The sequence below is a fragment of the Vanacampus margaritifer genome, chromosome 3 (assembly GCF_051991255.1).
Source record: "Vanacampus margaritifer isolate UIUO_Vmar chromosome 3, RoL_Vmar_1.0, whole genome shotgun sequence".
Taxonomy (NCBI): Eukaryota; Metazoa; Chordata; class Actinopteri; order Syngnathiformes; family Syngnathidae; genus Vanacampus; species Vanacampus margaritifer.
In genome coordinates this window covers 13,784,171-13,807,554 of record NC_135434.1, presented here as the reverse complement: position 1 = coordinate 13,807,554, position 23,384 = coordinate 13,784,171, and the positions used below count along the sequence as shown (strand labels likewise).

The following is a 23,384-nucleotide window of genomic DNA, read 5'->3' as shown; positions in this document are numbered from 1 at the left end:
AAATAGACAAATTGCGATAAATTTGAGAATTTGTCCTTGGAAGATGATAATTCACCATCAAATATAAATATAAATATTTTTAAAGTCATTTTGTCTATTTAGAGGGATATATCAAACACAAACTCGCTTGACATTTTTTTGGGTCTGATTGCTATTAAAGGAGGAGCTTCCAGCATGTGGGCGAAAGTTTGTTGACTACCCCTAAAACAGGAAACGTTAATGTCCTCAAGAGATTAATTGCCGCCCAATACTAGCCGACAAAAAACAACTTTGTGTTTGAGGATCCGATTATTTATGTATCTATTTTTTGAAAATGAACTTTTAGAGATAAGAGCCCATTCACTTCTGCTTGCTGCTTTAATGTGTCTTCAAAAGGAAAAAAACAACAAAAACTCAAGTATGTTATTCCGGCGAGGTTAGCTAATGGACTCGAGATGCGACTCCCCCCCCCCCCCCATGCTTGATGTGTTCCATTCAGCCCTTTATCTCTGCCACACTTGCTTGCTTTTTGCCGCCATTACAGCATCCAAATGGCATGTCGGATTGGCATCAAAGATAATGATCATGATGGCATCTGGAGGGAGCGCATACGTCCCGGCTCTTTGTCCCGCTTGTTTTTATTCCCTCCGTCTCCTTGTGGTGTCATCTTCGCCCTCGCCGTCTTCCCGCCACCTGCTCCCCCGCCCCCCTGCCCAACAACAAGTGTCTTATATTTCCAAGCCCATAAATCTTGATCACGCTGCTGGCTGTTCCGTTTGGCTAGAACAGGAAACTCGAACAGGAGAGCGGGAGGAGACCATGCGGGATGAGGAATGACTCTCGTTCACCAGCTTGTCCTTCTTTTCCATTCGGACCGTGTCCTCTGGGAACGTACGCTCTTGTGTGGTGAGAGCACTCTCACAGTTACGAACCCCGATATTGTTTGTAATCACGTCCACATCCCTGCAACTACCCTTCATATTTGACCTCCAATCTCCTGAATGCTAAAGGAGCTTGTTTTTAGTCACGCTGTACCATCGACATGTAATTATATTGTAATACCACTGTAATAACAAAAATCAACATTGTAATAATGCAATACCATTAAATAAGAGTGTACTAACATTTCAATAACACTGTAAAAATACTGAAAAACATTATGATTGCAATATCATTGTTGTCACGCTTTTGCAATAGCAAAACATTAACATTTTAATATTTGTAATTACATAATACTGTAAACACATTGTAAATACACTGTAATAACATTACTGTAGAGTAATGTAATAACAAACCTACCTTTTAATATTATAATTATAGAATAATATAAAACTTAATAGCATTGTAGTCACACCTTTGCAATAATGACACATTAACATTTTAATAACTTATTGCAGAATACTGTAAAAGCGTTGTAATTACAATGTGATAACATTACTGTAAGAATATTGTAATAACAGAACTACATTTGAATTATTATACTTATAAATTGATATATGACTTTGTAATTACACTGCAACATTGTTGTAATAGCATTTTATTAACATTGTAATAACAACAGTTTGACAGTTTAACATTTTAATATCAATTAACTAATATTGCAAAGCCATTGTAATTACACTGTGATAAGATTATTGTCATAAGATTATAACTGTAGTTAGAAAATCTCTTGGGAATTCAGCTGTTAGAGTTGAGGCATAAGTGTCGAATTCAAGGACTGTGTGCCACAGCAGGCCGACCACATTATTTGATCTTGTCTGCCAAAGCAAATCATGTGTTGGTAGCCTACTTCATGTTTCTTGATAAAATATATAGCAAATTTGCAATTTGTCTTCATTTTTAATTATATTGAGATATTGACCAAAATGTATTTGACATCCTTGATCCGAGCGACGACCTCCACAAAGGAGACTTTTTCTTGGACATTTTTGTTATAAGTCATAATTTTATGAGGAAAAAAAAGCGGTACAATTTTAGGAAGAAATTGGTTATATTTAGCTGGATTTGACAAAAAAAGTTGTAATAGGAAAAACATTTGAGAATGTGATTGTCAGAAAAAAAGACCATATTTTAACATTACGAGAAAAAAATCATTTTACATAAATAAATACCCTAAAAAGCCTGCTAGCAATGCGTTGTATTTATGTTTGCATGCAAGTATTTTTAAAACTTCCTTCAGTTTTTGTATGTTTAAAATAAATGTTCATTATCAAGAAATTAAAAATAAACGTTGGAATAGGCAACAACGAGCTATATATAACGTAAACCACACACACGCACTTGCACACAAACACACGTTCTCCCTGTGGTGCGCCTGATGTGACCCACAGGTGCAGCGGGGCCTGTTGAAGCCTTAATAAGCACGTGTGTTTCCTTTGACCACCATGACTGGATAATTGGCGCTGGCGTCATTACAAACCATCCACCCTACACTCTTGCCTCACTGCGTGTGCGTGTTCTTCCTGCCATCAACACTTTTTTTCTCCCCACAGCTGTGACATCTTCCAGGATGAGACGAGCGGTGTAGAATTATAGCAGCGGCAAGCTATCAGTGAATGCCAAGCCACGCAACAAACGCAACAAAACAAGTATGGACAAAAGTCGACACTGTTCACATCATGTCAACAACATACAGTATTGCAGCTATACATTTTATTTTATTTTATTTTATTTTATTTTATTTTATTTTATTTTATTTTATTTTATTTTATTTTATTTTAGTTTCATTTTGTATTTTTTATTTTATATTTTATATATATATATATATTTTTAATTTTTTAATTTTTATTTATTTATTATTATTATTTTATTATTATTATTTTATTTTATTTTTATTTTTTTTATTATTACCCAAGACAGGCTTGAAACACTAATTTCAAACCCTAATCCTGGCTTGGAACTCCAATTTTTGTATCTTGGTTTAAAACGTCACTTCTAAATCCTAGTTTGAAACCCAAAATTGCTTGATGCTAATTTGAAACCATAAATTTATCTTTAATGTTTGCAAATGAGAATTAGTTCTCAAACATTTTACCTGGTTAAATAAAGGTTAAATAAAAAATAAATAAAACAAAATCCTAAATTAAAAGTAAATCCATACAGTCAATTGAAACCCCAACGATAGCTTGAAACCCTAATCCTATCTTGAAACTATAACACTGTCTTGAAGCCCTGATTTAAAATAAAAACCCAAATTATGGTTTCAAACCTTAATTTGGAACAAAAGCCCAAACTTCAAACCCTAAACTTGTCTTGAAACTTGAAACGCCGATTTGCCACCAAACTTTATACCCAAACCCTGCATCAAAACCCTAACGCTGACTTCAAACCCTACTCTTAACCTTGAAACTGTAACCCTGTGTAACCCTAACCACGTCCTGAAATCCTAGTTTCAAACGCTAACCTTTGCTTGAAACTCGAAACATTTAACTTTCAACATTCCAAAATTGTAAACAAAAGAAATTGACCATGCCGTTCCAATACTTTTGGAGGTAACTGTACATCAAGTCCAAATAATTTAAAACACAACCTCGTAATCCAAAATATTTGCTGGCCATATTTTTCCATAAATTTCTTACGGCTCTCAGAGGACTTGGTAAAAAGTAAAACAGGCCCCAAGGTTTCGTGTCACAGTTGATGAAAGCAAAGTTTCATCCATCTGCTGCGCACGAAGCATTGAAGCTCAAAGGTAATCTTAAGGACGACCTTTGTGGTATTTACGCTCTGTTAACTAACGCTGTCATGTAAAGGTTGTGAAAGACGAAGTGATTAAGGGATATGGATCAGGACACATGGAAACATCGTCGGGCGTCTCTGGAGTAAATTTCAATCCGTTGCGATTATGTCATGCTATGCAGTACAAACTCAAAAATGAGAATTATGTCAAAATAGAAACCCTTATGTTGGTCTCAGTAAAGAGACTCATTTTGTCTGAGAGGAGACTAAGGGCTGCTACAGCAAAGTAGAGACTGTGGAAATCATCATTTAAAACACCAATCCTGTCTTGAAACTTTACTTTGAAACCCTAAACCTTGTTTGAAACACTTATGTTGGTCTCAGTAAAGAGACTCATTTTGTCCGAGAGGAGACTAAGGGCTGCTACAGTAAATTGTAGAATGTGGAAACCCTAATTTAAAACACTAATCCTGTCTTGAAACTTTACTTTGAAATCCTAAACTTTACTTTAAAACCCTTATGTTGGTCTCAGTAAAGATACTCATTTTGTCTGAGAGGAGACTAAGGGCTGCTACAACAAAGTGGAGACTGTGGAAACCATCATTTAAAACACTAATCCTGTCTTGAAACTTTACTTTGAAAGCCTAAACTTTACTTTGAAACCCTTATGTTGGTCTCAGTAAAGAGACTCATTTTGTCTGAGAGGAGACTAAGGGCTGCTACAACAAAGTGGAGACTGAGGAAACCCTCATTTAAAACACAAATCCTGTCTTGAAACATTACTTTGAAACTATGATCCTGTTTGGAACGCTTCTATTGACCACAAAAAAAGAGACTTTTATTTCATTTTAGAGGAGACTACAGGCCGCAGCAGCAAAGTGGAGACTGGGGATCCCTAATCCTGTCTTGAATTTATTCTGTTGGCTATGATAAAGAGACACATTTTATGCACATTTTAGCAAATTGGAGACTGCGAAACCCCCAATTTGAAACACTAATCCAATCTTGAAACCTTACTTTGAAATTGTAAACCTTTTTAGAAATTCTTCTATTGGCCATGATAAGGAGACTGATTTAATTTGAAAGGGCCGAATCAGCAAAGAGGAGACTGTGGATCCCTAATCCTGTCTTTAACCCTTTCTTTGAAACCCTAACCTGTGTTTGAAATTCTTTAGTTGACCATGTTAAGGAGACACATTTTATGCAAGAGGACACTATAGGTCCCATTGCAGCAAAGTGGAGACTGTGGAGTAATAAGATAAGATAAGATCCACTGATTGTCAAACCCATCTAAGTGGGGCGAAATTTGCTCTCCGCATTTGACATAATGCTGAATGCTCACAATAAGTATTACTGAGCTTCATGTTGAGTACAAGTTATGACTATAGATTTATATCATACTATAGTATATCATATTACAGATACATGTCCAAAAAGGCTTTAATAAAGCAGTGTAGCCGCCATTTTAACACTCCTCCAGGAGGTCGTTTGTCATAAAGTGGTGATCACTGACAACAAATCAATTCTACACCCACTTACACTCCACTTACACACACACACACACACACACACGCACACACACACACACATTGTCAAAGAATGGCCAATGAGTTGTTATCACATGACCAAACCCAGAAAAAACAGGTGAGCCGTGATTGGTCGTTTTCAGTCGACTGCAAGTTGCAGTATAAGGCAAAATGGCCGCCACCTGAGATTAATAAAAACGTTTTTTTTTCTGCTTAACTCATTCACTGCCATTGACAGCTATAGATGTCAAAAATGTGTTTGAACTATTTCTACTAGTTTAGCATTTTTTCCCACTTTTGTTAACAAGAGTATGAAAATCTAGAAAAAATATGTAGTACCTTTAAAAAATGTAAAATTTGTGATTAATTGTGAGTTAACTAGTGAAGTCATGCGATTAATTACGGAAAAAAATTACGCTCCTAATTTTTAATAATCTTTTCTTTTTTTAAAAAAAAGAAAGAAAAAAAAGAAAATATTATTAAAAATTATTATTAAATATATTATTAAAATTTATTATTATTATTAATATTTTTTAAAATCATAATTAATCACATTACTTCACTAGTTAACTCATGATTAATCACAAATATTATATCTGTTCTAAGTACAATTAAAAAAATCTAGGTTTTCATACTCTTGTTAATAAAAGTGGGAAAAAATGTTAAACTAATAGAAAAAGTTTTTAAAAAATTGACATCTATAGCCATCAATGGCAGTGAATAAGTTAATTCATATTCCATAAACACAATATTAATCAGAATGCCACGTTTAGACTAGTTAGGGTGCATAGAACATATTGTAACGTTTGGGACCTGTTAAGGTTTGAATGTTTTCAAGAGACATCAAATTTGTCATATGCTAATCGATTCCTATTCGGAAGTTCCGGTTTTTGTAGCATTTCTTACTAAATTCCAATGAGCTCATGCGGCTGTGGTCGCAAAAATGTTGTGAAGAGATTGAAAAAAAGGACATGGCAACATAATTTCGGACACAGTGAGCAACTCTTTGTTTCTTTCAGCAGCGTATTCACATTTATACACACGTTTTTTGTTGTTCATTCCTCGTTACTTTGATTTTCCCGTTTACAAAAAAAAAAACAAGAAGAAAAAGAAGCACTTCTAGAGATGTACACGTACAGTATAGGCAGCATAGAAGAGGAAAGGAGTCTACGGTACAGTAGGTCACTTGAAGAAGAGAGAAAGTCCAAAGTCTTTGATTGTCACTCCCTCTGTTAGCTAACTCAGCAGTTATCTCCATTTGTCTTGACTCAAAAATGACGCTACTGCCCCCCCTCCATTGTCCATTGGGTAGAAACAATTTGATTGTTCAAAACAAATCAAAAGCATAATGTCACTCAGTAGAGCTCAGACCTCCACCAAGGCTTGACAGTTCACAAAAGTGAAAGAGGAAAAGAAAACAATCCTGGAGCGCCATGTTTGCGAGTCATCCAGTCGTAGGCTAGCAGGCTACTTCCTGTTTCAGGACCAGACCATTTTTTATATTCCAAGGTGACAGGGAAATGGACTCCACCAACAACAAGAACATTTCTCTGATAACATTAACCAACAAATAGTTTTGTATTATTTTTAAAAACATGAATGAACACTTGGCAAAAAGATAAATTAATTCCTTAACAAAAGGGAAACGTTTCGTATTTGTTTGTTAGTTAGAGATGATGGGACTGTACCATTTTTGACTCTGAGGTGGGGAACTTCAACTTGGATTAAAATGGTAAAAATTGTGAAAATAATTATGGATTTTTGTTAGTGGGCAGATGGAAAACAATGCTGATGTTGAAGAGAATTTTAGGACCATACAAACAAAATTGAAAAACATTGGGGGACTCTCGTGTTAATCAGTTGGTTAGCAATTTATCAGTTTATCTGCTAGTAAAGAGCGCATGACCAACGGCGTTAGGATCAGACAAATGGGATTCTGCAATTGGCTCTCTGGGGTGGGATTAACAGTTGCATAATGATTTATATAAAAAAAAAAGTGAATTTAAGTCATGGATTTTGATACTTCCTGTTCATGGAAAACAACAGATTGGACTCTACCATTTAGTTTGGGGGGCAGGCGGGACAGTCCATTGTGGCTCAACAAAATGACCAAAAAAAAAGGGAAATACATTTCTCCATCCACATTTTCACAGGAATTATTTTTAAAAGTAAAAAAAAAAAAAAAGAGTTAAAAAAAACTAACTCTGGACTTCACGTTTAGACTCGTCTTGAATGACGAAACAGTGGCGTTTATCTGACTTTTGTTTTTGTTAGAAGCAGAGGGAGATTTTCTTGTTGTTGTATTATTATTATTATTATTATTATTTTTACCCAGCATGCACTCTCCCTTCTGCATTATTGCCCAGAGAGGTTGTTTGTTAATGCACTGATAGGCCGGGGCTTATCTTTAACACTTGAACACCTTGAAAAGAATCGAAAGTCATCTTCATCAGTTTTTACGGCTGCAAAAGGCAACCATGGAAAAGAAAATGTACAAAATCCCTCATTATATACTGTGTATATATATATATATATATATATATATATATGACTATAAATCAACCCAGTGAAACAACAATTCATCAAGTCAAGTCCACAAACATCAAAACCATCAAGTGCTGTTGTCATTAAATAAAGTAAGACCTCTAATTCCTCATATAATCATTATTATAACCGTTTTTGAAGGTTTCTGGACACAAAATGGTTGAGGCTATGATTTGATGCTTTTTTTGCCCTTTATATAACATAATAATAGTATAAAAAAAAATAAAAAATCCCTTCATGCATGTTGTATTTACAGTGTGACTCTTGTTGTAGCATGCAGGTGATTGTATATGCGCATGTTTGTGTGTGTAGAGCAGGCGCACATTCTTAAATGTGTATGTAAAATTGTAAAATAATTGTATTTAATATTTTTATTTAGGTTATTTCCAATCATTAATAAAAAATATATAACAGAGCAAATAATAAAGTGTCAAATTATAGGAACATCTTACTAGCAATTTTAATGGTACAAATAAATTAACCAATGATTTTATAAGATAAATTAATTAAAAATAATACTACAGCACATTTTTTTCCTCACTAATCACTTCCTGGTTTACAACTCCTGTCCTGCATCCATCCAAGATTTTTTTTTATAGCACTATAATTATTATGATCCTGTTTTGTGCTGTTCACACTTTTCTCATTTGGTGCCCTCTCAAAACTTTGCTGATGTTGCTTTTCTAATAAATTCCAATCAAGTCATCACAAGACAAATAACAACAGAGGGAGTATAGTGAACACACACCTATTTGTCATGTCATGTTTTTTTTCCCAATGGAACCAATCCTCAGCTGTTTGCTGAAAAGTTTACATGATTCGTTTGTAACTGCCCAAGTCAGTTTGAACTTACTGTTACGAAATCAATACAATTTGCCAATGTGTTTTTTTTTCTTGCCATCCAACAATGCTCAAATAGAGTATTACTTGGGTGCTATGCTACTAGGCTAACGAAAAGTGTCTTTTCATGTACATGCTCGGTGTACACGCATTTAAAAAAAAAAAACAACATCTTTCTGCCATCCATTTTTAAGGGTACTTTAAAATGATAATAATTAGTTTCGCAATAATAAACCTTTTTAGGATTGCGTCAAATATTGGTTTTAGTCCTCTGTGACATTACAAAAAGACCAAAAGAAGAAATCCTTTGCCCACTGCTGATGTGTAGTGAGTGTGTTGCGACATGATGGATGCTCACTCTGCCCCGACTCCCCGAGGACGCCACTATCCCTCTGTGACACCGCACCCTTAGTGCTCCGCCCCTCCTTCATGCCTCCAACCTTTTCCTCCCACCCACTCTCCATTCCCCCACCTCATCTCCTCTCCGTCGTCCTTTCCCCCTTTTCCCCCTGCGCCATAAAACAATAAGTCTTGAATGTCTGCGAGGAGGCCCGCGCTAATGGAGCCCATTAGGCCCCGTAATGAAATATACATTACACCATTACAGGGGACTGCAGCGCTCAAATGATAAAACATGCACAATTCAATTTCCTCCTCGGACCGTCGTGAGTGTCTTTCAGCGAGTGTGTGTGTCAAGATGGAGAAACAGCGGGAGAAGGTAAACAGTTTGTGTAACGCACACACACTCACACTTATGAAGCATGTCTGAGTGCTAAGAGGCTTGAGCATTTAATAGGAGTTGACCAGAAGAACCGCACCTGCCACATCTCTGACCTCACATCTGAACTTACAGAGGGTGCGGGGAAGCTTTGTAAAGAAAGTAAAACAGAAATAGGACAACATGTATTTAAAGGGGAAGTCAACCTTAACTCACTTACTCCCAGCCATTTTCACTGAAGCAATCCCCTTCGCTCCCGGCTTTTGACTGATTTTGCAAGGCCCACATAATATTGTGTTCTATTGCTATAAAAACATGGATCCCTCCAAAAGAAAGATTAGAGTCTCTTCTTTAATCAGGAAAAAAAAGTATATTTCTATCTGTTTCCGTTTTGCAGCAATTAGCATTAGAATATAGCCAAGTTTAATCGACATTCACATACCTGTTGAAAACACTGGGAAAAAGAGCTTGTCGCAACATGGCTCTGGTTGATCGCTTATACTCCGCTGCCACCTGCTGGCCGTTTTTGTAATTACTACCATTGCTTCGCTGCAGTTCAGAGGCTGCATCAAAACCTTCTGTATGCTCTAGCAAAAAAAAAACTAAACCCAAAAAAAAAAAACGTATAAATACGTCTTTGGGACAGTTTTTGGGAGCAAGTGAGTTAAACTTTTCTTGACAATTATATGTGACCTTATTATAATAATATATAATAAAGTAATATTAATCTGATATCCAGATTAATATTACATTTGTGGAATATGAGTTATGCAGCAAAATTCTAATTTTTTTTTAATTCAGGGGGCGGCCATTTTGCCACTTGCTTATGATGACATCACAGTTGCGCAGGGCTCAGGCAACGACCAATCACAGCTCGCCTGTTTTTTTGAAGCTGAGCTGTGATTGGTCGTTGCCTGAGACCTGAGCAACTGTGATGCCATTTTTACTCGACAGCAAGTGGCAACATTTCTGAAAACTGATGTTTTTTGACATCCTCTTTAAATAAATAAAAAAGATTTAAAATGTATGAAAGAGTTCATCTATAATCATGCTACCACTTAGCAAACCTTCACTGCTATATGGGTTGCCATAGAGACGGCAAATCCACATGAATGAGAGGGATCTAGGGCACATTTTGAAGTTTGCAAAAAAATAAAAAAATAATTACAGATGGATGGAAAATGAATGGAATGAGGTTCCCCAGGCTGGCAAAGTTAGCACGTCCTCTTAAACTTGGTCCATTTTAGCTACTTCACTCGACTTATCCCCAGTTTGTTTTCACATGTTAACAAGTGCAAATTTACAAGGGAGAATATCAGCAGTAAAAGTTTAGCGCTGAGCCTCAGGTGATACTTTGTTTGCCCCCCTACATTTAATTGTTAAGAGGCCAAATTAATGAGAAGTTCAATGGAAATATATGCCCTATTCCCTATAATAATGTGCATTATCATATATTAGGAACAGTTCCTCTGAGGCTTTGTATTTAGAATTGGTTCCCAACCCCTGATCAAAATCTACAATGACCCATTTGACCCGGATGGCCATGAACGTGGCCACGTCAATCAATCGACCTGCGACTCCAGCAGATGTGAAGCATCTGTTACTTGTAAAAGTGTGGCTGGGGGAGGCTTTGGGTGCTCATCATGTTACCAATATTAAAAACGGGGAACAACACAATGTGCATAGCAAGCCACGCAGTTCCATCAACAATTTAATTCCATCATAAATCCTTCTATTCTATTCAAGCTTGCCCTATATTGGAAACGGGAACAGGAGTGAAGTAGGATGCATTGTTAGTTTAAAAAAAAAAAAATCAAGATAAATATTATGAGACAAGATTGTAGGCTGGCAGGAAATGAATGGAGTGTGGTTCCCCGGGCCAGCCAATATAGCGCATTGTTTCGTCTGCACTGCCTCTTTGTTTTTAGCAATTTGACTTCTTTCACACCTCAACGAGCTCTTACTTGATCAAGAAGAGTCCAAAGTGAGTAGTTTAGCTCTGAGCCTCAGGTTCCTATTTTCTCTGTTCTGCCTTCTAACTGATGGTTCAGGGCTGAAGTTTTTGCATGTAACTTCCTCTTGGATTGATATTTCAGTGTCATTTCTTCAAGAAATTCTCAATTCAAATAACAAAAAGGACAAATAAATATAATAAATACAAATAAAATATTTAACAAATGTAGACAAAACTATTTAAATATTATTAAATGTAAATACTAGGGATGACCTGATACCGATACCTGGTATCGGTATCAGGCCTTAGTTATTTTTTTCAATGATCAGTCATTGTTGTTGTTTTGTTTTTGTTTTTTGGGGGGGTGGGAGAGGGGGGGGGTGTATCAAAAGTACTAGTAGTGGTACTTGGAACCAGTATTGGTGACACATTTTTGGGAATTTTATGGATATATGGTTATTTTCTTTTTTTTTCCGAACATTTTGTGGCCATTTTCTCAAAAAAAATTCTGCCTTCTTTGCTATCAATTTTCTGACATTTTGGGCATTTTATTGTTATTTTCTCAAGAGATTATTCATATGAGTATCGTTTTGGAAAAAAAGGTGGCATCGATCATCCTACTTGCCAATTTGTTTGTAAAAATTAAATTAAATACATAAAACCTATATACAATTCAAAATATTAACACTGTTTTATTTTTTAAATTAATATTCAATAAATAAAAGATAGTTACTTTGCCAAAAATCAATCACGGAATTTTTGTCCATTGAGGGCTGACATTGAACGACGAAATGGTGTTGGTGAATGTGTGTGTGAGTGTGTGAGCGTGTGTGTGTGTAGGAGGGTTAATTAAGGGAGGGGAAGTGGTAACAGTGTCATTTGGGCTCAATATCGCATGGAGCCAAAAAAAAAGCAACCATCATACAGTCTCATATTTACATGGAAAAGCTCCAACAAGCTTTCCCTGTTGAAATGAGTCATTCTGTGAAGTCCAGCAAAGCGTTCCAAAAGGAGCTTTTCCTTCTTTTTCAGAAAGATGAGAAGGGAGAAAAAAGGAGGCGTTTGGGGGGGATTATTCTTTTTTTTTTCTTCTTTTTTTTGGATTGCCTTTCAAAGTTGTTTTCACATCCTGTACAGCGACGCCGTGCGCTCTCCTCCGCGTTCATCCCAGGATGTCCAGGTAGACGGGCGAGGCCTTGGCCAGGTTGAGGAGCAGGCCGTGGATCTCCTTGATGTTGAGTCTCATGTGGGGCTCCCTCTGCCAGCAGCCCAGCATAAGGTCGTAGACCTCTTTGGGGCAGGTCCTGGGGCGCTGCAGGACCCTGCCTTGGGTGATGCACTCGATCACCTACGGAGAGCAACAAACATGGGAGGTGAACTCTCGCTGAAGGTGATGGAGTAATCGGCTTCACGTCGTGGCACAGGAACGGCGTAAAAAAAGAAGAAAAAAAAAAAGGCAGCTTCCATGAATTATTAACCCGCGTGATGAAGTCGGACGCAATCGGAACTGACAAGCACACGGATCCGACGTCGCTTCTCGGCGCCAGTACCAGATAAAAAAAATCTTCAAAGATGCTTTGAAATCAGAAACTTTATTCGCTACAGCTACACCGTCTGATTCAAAAGACGTGTCAAACAACCAATGAATACGGCAACTCCCTGTCAATCAAAAATGAGCATTTGCAAAGTCAACATTTTCGAGACAGTTTTTTAAAAAAAATCTCTTCAAAAGTGTGCAAGAGTACCTAATAGTTTGGCCTTCAAGTGCACCTCAAGCACCCTTTACATGGCATATGTGTGCATTCAAAATGGAATCCTACAGGGTAAATTCTGTAGGCCCAAATATATTCAGTTTTAAAGTAGGCTAATATTTACACTTGGAAGAGAGTAAAATAAAGAATTGGATGAAAATAAAAGTCACTCAAGGGTTGAGGAACAAACTCACGACCTTCTGCTTGGGAGACTGCGTGGCTCAGGGTGTCGGTCGGCTGTCTCCCAATTGAAGGTCGTGAGTTCATTCCTCAATCCTTCAGTGACTTTTATTTCCCCCCCCCCCCCCCAATTCTTTATTTTACTGTTTTCCAAGTGTAAATATATCACTCTGAGTCTATTTGGTCCCACTCCAAATAGAATCAAATTTACTCTACAGAATTTACTGTGTAGGAAATAGGAACGGATTCATGATGATACTAACAATGGATAGCCAAAATGCAGTGTTAATAAATAACATTTTGACTACCCCTCTTAACTCATTCACTGGCATTGACGGCTATAGAAGTCAAAAATTCATTTTTAACTATTTCTATTAGTTAATTTTTTTTCCCACTTTTGTTAAGAGTAAAAAAAAAATTGTACATTTAGACCTGATATAAAATTTGTGATTAATAATGAGTTAACTATTGAAGTCATGCGATTAATTACAATTAAAAATTGTAATCGCCTGACGCCCTAATTTTAATTAAAAAAAAATTGTGGGGGGGGGGAAAGAATTTGAAAAATGAAAAAAAAAGATTATTAAAAATTAAGTTTTTGAAAAAAGATAATTTAAAAAAAGAAAAAAAATATTAGAAATTAGGTCGTCAGGCAATTAATTTTTTCAATTGTAATTAATCACATTACTTAAATAGATAACTCACGATTAATCACAAATTTTATATGTGTTCTAAATGTACAATAAAAACTTTTTTTTCTAGATTTTCATACTTTTGTCAAAAATTGGAAAAAAATGTTAAACTAACAGAAATAGTTCAAAGGAATTTTTGACGTCTAAAGCCTTCAATGGCAGTGAATGAGTTAAGGGAATAATATGTTTGATTTAAAACATTTACAAATAGAAATGAGAAAAATATATTATGTGGAATGAAAAGCTAAAATAAAAAAAAAACATTAAATCATGAATATTTACCCTATAGTGTACTTACAATCTATCAAAAATAAAACCCCTGCAAACTGAAAAAAATATATACTTAATAAAATAAAAAATATATACTAAAAAAAAAACATTAAATAGTATAAAAATGCAATAAAAATGCAATAAAATAAATAAATAAAACAATTAGGAAGCAATGCCTATGAAAAATGTACCAGTAGCAAATTGGTTTGCATGTATGCCAAAAATGCCATTAGGATGTTGAGTTTGACTAGGAAACTCGTTAGTCAGGTTTTGTTTGAGTGTTAGCTGTGTTTTTAGTTTCATGATAGTGCTTTCTTTTTTGAAATTCAATTTAACTCATTCACTGCCATTGACGGCTATAGACGATTTGAACTCTTTCTATTAGTTTCACATTTGTTTCCACTTTTGTTAACAAGAATATGAAAACCTAGATTTTTTTTTAAATTGTACATTTAGAACAGACATTACATTTGTGGTTAACTGTGAGTTAAGTTAAGTTGAAGTCATGTGATTAATAACAATTAAAAAAAATGTATCGCCTGATGCCCCTAATTAAAAAAAGAAAAGATTATTAAAAATAAGGGGCGTCAGACGATTATTTTTTTTAAAATTGTAATTAATCGCATGACTTCGACATACCACAAATTTTATATCTGTTCTAAATGTACAATATTTTTTTCTAGGTTTTCATACCAAAAATGTTTAACTAATGAAAATAGTTCAAATGAATTTTTGACGTCTATAGCCGTCAATGGCAGTGAATGAGTTAATCTTGAATTTTCCGTTTAAAGCATTTGAGACTTAGAGCCATGTATATGTCAGCAGCTGCTAAACTTTAATGGAGAGCGTGTTGCATGTTATGTTCAGGTCACAATTTTTCAAGCGCAATATGATAAGTATTTGCTTTTGCTGACTTCAAATGTTCATTTTCAAGCAAATAAATAAATATGACAATGTGCCTGATGTGTTGCCAATTGACCATTGTTGCAGACAATCGTTCGATACCCCCACACAATCTCATCGCTTCCTGTGCAGATCCCTTTCAGGTCAGGAGTTGAAAGGATAGCTATAAAAGGGAAGGTGGATGGCCGAAAGGTTAAAGGTGGATGTAACCCGAGCGACTTGGAAGGGCAGGAAAATGACTTGAGAGGTCAGAAATGTAGAAGACCAGGCTGAAGCCAACCTTTCCCCGAAACTGGGTCAAGGCCCAAGAAAAGGGAGATTTGCACATCCTATTAAAAATTCAAAAGACTCTCAATATGTGGTCATAAACTGAGCGTCTAAGCTTTTCAGATGTCATCTTCAAATGGCCTTTCCAAGTCAAATGGTTACCACAAAGAAAAGCAAATAAATCCAAAATGGAAACAGGCAATTCTACAAAAGCGCTGTTATTACATTTACATTGGATTATTTTTTTTAGAGCGAGAGAGAGAGTGATAGAAAGAGTGAGAAATAACTCTGTGTGAGCAAATCAGACCACAGCATAAATTAAATGCACCCATGTAAGATGGTCAACATGTAATTGTGAAAATTTAGTAGGCAATTGTACAAATGCATAATTATTAAATTCAAATTGGACTATAAGCATATGTGTGCCTGTATGAGCTAATTAAAAAAAAGTTTAAATGCTGGGATTTGCCAAGTAGGCTAATCAACTAATTGTATCTATTGTGTTTACATTGGTCTATTTTAGAGGAAAAAAATTGCAATTTTTAAAAATGTATTTATTTATAAAAATGCTCTTCCCTCATGTAACTAAATAGAATAGAATTATTTTTGCAGAATCATTGACATAAGTGCCCCAGCGAGTGTTGCCAAGACAACCGAAGAACATTTATACATTTATTCTAGGTTTGTGCCCAAAAAAATCAATTCTCATAAGAATTGTGATTCTCATTTAGTACGATTCAGAATTTATTTTAAATGTCCCAAAAATAGATTTTATTTAAATTATTTTATACTGTCTTTGTTTGTGTGTGTGCCTTTATTGGGAGCGCTGTTCATTTTGTACTCGATTTGGCCACTTAGGAGCAGTGGGGTTCCATGCGGTCTGATACACGGTTAAGTTGTAGCCACATTAGAGAGTGGAAGGAAAAAGTCCCGATCAAGTTTTCCAATAAAAGTAGTTTTTTTGCAGCGTGGAGACGTTCTTTTGAGTGATAAAAGTGCCGCGAGTAGCGTGCTAATTAGCATTAGCAAGTCAGACTGGAGTAGATCATGACGAATCTTTGCACATTTATAAATTGAAGCAAAAATCATTGTCAATCAAATCATTTTGAACCAGAAATCGTTCTTAACCGAAAATCGATTATGAATCGAATCATAGACCCTAAAATCGGAATTGAATCGAATTGTGAAACATTCAAAGATTCCCACCCATTTATTCACATCATCAAAGCTATCAGGGTTTAGTTTGGGGATATTATTTTATTAATATCCATCAGCTTCTCCAATCAACCATCAAAATACGTCCACTATGGACTAATTCCAGTTCATTACTTTTGGTCTATATTCCGACTTAATGCGTGCGCCGTACCTCATTATTGGAGAGCTGGTACCAGGGTTGCTTGCCATAGGTGAAGATCTCCCACAGGACCACACCCAGACTCCATACATCGCTCTCCGTGGTGAACTTCCTGTACATGATGCTCTCAGGGGGCATCCAGCGGATCGGCAACATGGTGTGACCTCCCACCTAAGCACACACACAAAGGCAAGGGTATGATGAGATGCGGAGAAAATAGCGTGCAGATTGAGAGAGTTTGCAAATAACATTTGCACAAATGTGAATATATCAACTGGATGAGTGCATTTTCAACAAGGCTGCAATTGCTTCACTCCTCCAAAGTGCTTATTGACACTTATAAGTAAGTGGAATTTTATGGTCTTTGCGATTATTGCAAACCTGGCACCGGATCCAAATGAAACTTACGTGCATTTCATCTCGCAACTTTTTTTCTTGTATGTTGCCGAATAATAATAAGAAAATCAGTGAACCGACATTTATTGTGGGGGATACAGTATGTTCCAGGCCCACCCACGATAGGTGAAAAGTCACGATATGGAAAAAAACTAGCTCTAGAATCAGAATGGAACAGTACGATCATCATTATTTTTTTTATTGGAGTGTCATTAAAATGAATATATAATATATATAAAATTATCTCATTCACTGCCATTGACGGCTATAGACGTCAAAAATTCATTTGAACTATTTCTATTAGTTAAACTTTTTTTTTTCACTTTTGTTAACAAGAGTGTGAAAACCTAGATTTTTTTTATTGTACATTTAGAACAGATATAAAATTTGTAATTAATTGTGAGTTAACTAGTGAAGTCATGCGATTAATTCCATTTAAAATTTTAATTGCCCGACGCCCCTAATTTTTTATAATCTTTTTTTTTTTAAATTTTATTGTGTCAGGTGATTTTTTTTTAAAATTGTAATTAATCACATGACTTCAATAATTAACTCACAATTAATTTTTTTCTTATTTATTCTAAATGTAAAATATATATTTTTAGGTTTTCATACCCTTATTAACAAAAGTGGAAAATGTCTAAAAACGAATAGAAATAGTTCAAATGAATTTTTGACGTCTATAGCCGTCAATGGCAGTGAATGAGTTATTAATAATGAAACAACATGGTGTATTTGCTAGAAAAGGTTAGTTTTTATAGAGTTTTTTCGGCTTTGTAAAGCATGTTGCAATTTTGCATGTGGCGGCCATTTTGAGTTAGCGTCAATGATCGGGTGTGAACTTAAGGACATCAATTTATTAAAAAGAAAACAATATTGTATGTTTGAAATACACAATTTTTAAGTAATAGTTACTGTACTAATTTAAATGAGCCTATGCAGGGTTAAATGTCACAAGTATACAAACGTGTTTAAACTTGACTATTTTCTAGCAACATTAGCATAAGTTGCCGCGTGAGCTTGTTAAGTATTCACAGAAATTTTGAAGGAAAGTCAACAAAATAACTTCAAATCATTCACAAGTACATTTAGTACTTAGTAATAAATTGCACAAAATGATAAAAAATAATTGGGCAACATAAGCATAAGTTAGCATGTTTTTCCTGTATCTCCACATTTTGATGATTTATTATAATTGATTTTTCTGTTATCTCTTAAATGTCCTGATAAAAGTAAATCACAAAATAACCAATTCAAAATGTCACTTATTTTTTTTAACATCATATATATTATAGCTAGTTGCCAGAAGTGTCCTTTAAAACGCATATTTCTGCAAAGACACACTAAAAATAAAGCACTTAACGAAGCGAGTGTCAACAACATTTACTACGAAGCAAATGTTTTGAGGAGATGATTGATAATAAAAGTATAAATCGAGTGAAAAATGGTCGGTTAAATTTGCCATTAAATATTCAAAATGATAGTTGGCAGTATGTGCGTGTGAGCCTAAGCAAAGTATTTGCGTCGATAGCAGTTTAATTAGGCCGTCCCAGGTTAGCAGAGTAAATAATGCAATTATGATTTATTGTCTCCGGTGACATCCCACAGCGGCGTCAGCAAGCCGAGAGCGGCGATCAGCTGCTAATCGCAAACTCGGAGAGACTTTTGCTCTTTTCATTAAACTCTAATCACAAACGAGCCTTTGGAGAACGTCTTTGCTCTGTGAGGGTGATTGTGACACAGAAGCAGTTATGATGGCCTTAATAATTACCTTCAAGTTTGTTCATTGTGTGGAATTGGTTGTTAAATAATCCCTGATTCGTCACTAAACGAGGAAATTGAGTGTATGGGTAATTCTTCAAAATGTCACAAAGTACGTATGTGTTTCCTTCATTGGAGTTGCTGGTGAGCTGGAACGTAAATGCCAACTGACTGGATTAGTGAAGAAGCCCTGGACCGGTAGCCAGCCAATCACAGGGCGCAATTATTATGTTGAAACGTCAAACATTTTTCAGAAGCATTAGCATACCGTAAGCTACCCTGTGCGTCAAATATTCAAAACAAAAATATATGAAAACATGCTGCCTCTTCGCCATCTTTCTCTCTCTCTCTCTCTCTCTCTCTCTGTTCTCCCTTCCCCCTCTCTCTTTCCTTTCTCTCTCCCTATCTCTCTCTCCCCCTCACCCCCTCTTCCTCTCTCTCTCTCTCTCCCTCTTCCCCCTCTTTTTTTCTTCCTCTCTCTCTGTCTCTTTCTCATTTGCTCTCCCTCACTCCCTCTATCCCAGTCTCTCTCTCTCTCCCTCCCACTCTCTCTTTCGTTTCTCTCTCCCCGTCTCTCCCTCTCCCTCTTCCTTTCTCTCTCTCTCTCTCTGTGCTCTCCCTCCCCGTCTCTCTCTTTCCTTTCTCTCCCCCGTCTCTCTCCCCATTCTATCCCCCTCACACCCCCACCTACTCTTTCCCTCCCCCCTCTCTCTCCCCCCTCTTTTTCTCTTCCTCTCTCTCTTTCTCATTTGCTCTCTCTCCCTCCCTCCCTCCATCTCAATCTCTCTCTCTCCCCCCACTCTCTTTCTTTCCTTTCTCTCTCCCCATCTCTCCCGCTTTCTCATTTGCTCTCAATCTCTCTCTCCCTCCCACTCTCTCTCTTTCCTTTCTCTCTCCCCATCTCTCTCCCCCTTCTATCCCCATCACACCCTCACCTTCTCTTTCCCTTCCCCCTCTCTTTTCCCCCTCTTTTTCTCTTCCTCTCTCTCTCTTTCTCATTTGCTCTCCCTCCCTCCCTCCCTCCATCTCAATCTCTCTCTCTCACTCTCTCCCTCCCTCCCACTCTCTCTCTTTCCTTTCTCTCTCCCCATCTCTCTACCCCCTTCTCGCCCCCTCACCCCCTTTCTCATTTGCGCTCTCTCCCTCCCTCCCTCCATCTCAATCTCTCGCTCTCCCTCCCACTCTCTCTCTTTCCTTTCTCTCTCCCCATCTCTCTCCCCCTCACCCCTTTCTCATTTGCTCTCTCTCTCTCCCTCCCTCCCTCCCTCCCTCCCTCCCTCCCTCCATCTCAATCCCTCTCTCTCTCTCCCTCCCACTCTCTATCTTTCCGTTCTCTCCGCCCGTCTCTCTCCCCCTTCTATCCCCCTCACACCCTCACCTTCTCTTTCCCTCCCCCTCTCTTTCCCCCCTTTTTCTCTTCCTCTCTCTCTCTTTCTCATTTGCTCTCTCTCCCTCTCTCCCTCCCTCCCTCCATCTCTCTCTTTCCTTTCTCTCTCCCCATCTCTCTACCCCCTTCTCTCCCCCTCACCCCCTTTCTCATTTGCTCTTTCTCCCTCTCTCCCTCCCTCCCTCCCTCCCTCCCTCCATCTCAATCTCTCTCTCTCCCTCCCACTCTCTCTCTTTCCTTTCTCTCTCCCCATCTCTCTACCCCTCTTCCCCCCTCTCTCGCTCTCTGTAAAATTGTGATGTGATGGTGGTGGTATAGAGTTGGAAATGAAATGCTAAATGGAAAAAAGTGGAGCTCCAGTTTCAAAGCGCACACGGTGAAGCAGCATTTAGCTGTTATGCTGCACACAAATGGAATAAGAACAGAAGTGAAGTGAGCCCCAAGTATAAATAGCTTTTAAGACAGGTTAAAAACTATGATTTCCCTCCCATACACTCTAAAAGCAGTTAAACAGTCAAAAGTAACCCATTTATGGATAAAAAATGGACCGATCCACTTCATGGGTCAATTTGACCCAACTTTCTGGGTTGTTTTATACAAAATGACCCCATTTTTGGACACAAGTAAAGGATCTGACCAATATTTATGAGTTGTTTAAAACTTAAAGACACATTTATTGACTCAAAATTGGGTCAAATTCACGCAAGTAGAGGTTCGGTCCATTTTTGACCCATAGTTAGTTTTTTTTTTTTTGACCCAACTGTTTTTAGAGTGTACCTTTGCTTATTTTTTTAAATCAACTTCACAATATGTTTTTTCAATTTATATGTAAATCTGTGGTTTGTAAACGCATATATAAATGAAATGGCCTTGCCTTAATTGCATGACTAGAAATGGAGTAATATTTGACACTCTCCGTGTCTCACGTTTCAGTGCATTATTTAGCCGATTCACACAGACAGTATTAAACAGTTTATTTATCTTAGTGTGCGCTATATGAAGACGCAGCTCGAGTCTTTCTTCTTCAACCGGCACAAAAGTGAATTAAACCTGGTCTCGTATCAGGCGTCTCCTCCATCGCTCTCGGCGAACATGAATCTCGCCGGCGATCCTTGCTCCGTCGCACCCCGCCGATAGGACAGTCCATTTTCTCAGCTTTATGTCCGTTATTAATGGCCTGCGCGCCGCACTTGGCCCGTTTCTGTGCTAGTCAGCGGCTTATTTAATGGCGTCATAAAATGTGGACGGTCACATAGATAGCCATCAGGTTCTGCCTCCATCTCTGGAGTGCTAAAGTCTTCACAAGCAAACCTTTCTTCTTCTTCTCTTGTCAAGTCCGCTTTTGCTTGTTTTTTTTCTCATCTTAATGTGGAACTTTTTTTTTTCTTTCTCCGCTTTCTTGCTTTACTTCTGCGGTCAGTCCGTCTAGATTGGACGCCAGCGCGAATGTAATATACTGAAACCATCTTGAATATATTGTTCTATTGTATGTTTCATGGTGGAGCACAAACACGCTGCATTTATTCTCTTACTCTTGTTCTCAAACATCATTTATTCACTTACGTGTTTCAGCCTGGTCATACCCATTAGATGTTTTGTTTTATTCATCATGGCTGATCATTTTCCCTGAAGGTCTGAAATATTAATAGCTCAAGTGCTCGGCCACCTCGTTTGATTGTTTGTTACGCCTGCGTCTGGTTTCGATGTTTGTTCGTATGTTACCAGCATCACAAAAATGGACTGAGCTGATTTCCAGTCAACTTGGAGGAAGGGTGTGGCACGGAGGAAGAAACCATTAGACTTTGGTGCCCTTCCAGTACTTTTTTTTTTTTTTAATGCATCAAACATTACCAGCAAAACTGCAACGTAATAGAAGACAGTAACGACGTCACCAAGGACAAATCTTTCAAATCTTTCAGTCTTGGTCTGAAGAATATTATGATGATTTTTTTTATGAGGGAAAATTGCAAAATTTGGTTTTATTCAATTTTTATTATTATATAATTATTAACTCATTCATTGCCATTGACAGCTATAGACGTCAAAAATGCATTTTATTTATTTCCCGTGTTTCCCACTTTTGTTAACAAGAGTATGAAAACCTAGATTTTTTTATTGTACATTTAGAACAGATATAAAATTGGTGATTAATTGTGAGTTAACTAGTGAAGTCATGCAATTAATTATAATTACAAATTTGAACCGCCCGATGCCCCAAATTTTTAATAATGTTTTATTTTTATTTTTTTTAATTCATTCATTGCCATTGACGGCTATAGACGTAAAAATTCATTTAAACTATTTCTATTAGTTTAACTTTTTTTTTTCCCTAGATTTTTTTTATTGGTACATTTAGAACAGATATAGAATTTATGATTAATCGTGAGTTAACTAGTGAAGTCATGCGATTAATTACAATTAAAAATGTTATGTTAAAAATGACGCCCCTAATTTTAAATAATCTTTTATTTTTATTTTTATGAATTTATGGCAGTGAATGAGTTAAAAATATATATTTTTTTTTATGGTAATATTCTTTACAATAATATGTTCAATCACTAGCCTAAACACGGCATTCTGGTTAATATTGCTTTTTTGGAATATGAATTCAGCAGCAAACTCCATCACAGGTGGCGGCCATTTTGTCTCTTACTGTCAAGTCAGAATGACATCACAGTTGCTCAGGGCTCATGTAACGACCAATCAGGGCTCACCTGTTTTCTGAGTTTGGTCATGTGACGTTCGCAAGCTGAGCCGTGAATGGTCGTTACCTGAGCCTTGAGCAACTGTGATGTCATCTTCAGTGGACAGCAAGTGACAAAATGGCCTCCCCTAGAGATGGATAAAAATGGGTGGATTGTGCTGTATTTGCAATACATAATTATTCAAAACAAAAAACATTTTAATTAAATATAAAATAATAAACGTTAATCAAAACACACAGCTTAGGCCCCCGTTTCTCTCAGTGAACCGACCCTGTTCCAAGTTGTTGTTGGCAGTTCCTTTCCTTCCTTTATCCTAAAATGCAAAACACTAATTACAAATTTGTCAACCATAGCAATGTTGTTTACTGTATCTGTAGAATTTTTCAGACATTAGAAGAGCAGATTGAGGGATTAAGTGTCATTTTGAAGGATAATAAAGACTTAATTACGCCTTAATTATGGAAAATCTAATCAGGATCCAC

At 36.7% G+C, this 23,384-nt stretch overlaps 1 protein-coding gene across 3 annotated transcripts in view; it reads right to left on the bottom strand.

Annotated features, from left to right (window-relative positions):
• Positions 1–10,976: 10,976 nt before the first annotated feature.
• Positions 10,977–23,384, bottom strand: part of ntrk2a (neurotrophic tyrosine kinase, receptor, type 2a) — a 74,774-nt gene continuing 62,366 nt past the window's right edge. For all 3 annotated transcript variants that reach the window (XM_077561314.1, XM_077561312.1, XM_077561313.1), the window contains exons 19-20: positions 16,666–16,824; positions 10,977–12,584 (exon numbers count right to left, since the gene is read on the bottom strand). In XM_077561314.1, the coding sequence (XP_077417440.1) occupies positions 12,399–12,584; positions 16,666–16,824 (345 nt within the window). In that variant the 3' untranslated portion in view covers positions 10,977–12,398. The remainder of the gene's footprint in view (positions 12,585–16,665; positions 16,825–23,384) is intronic.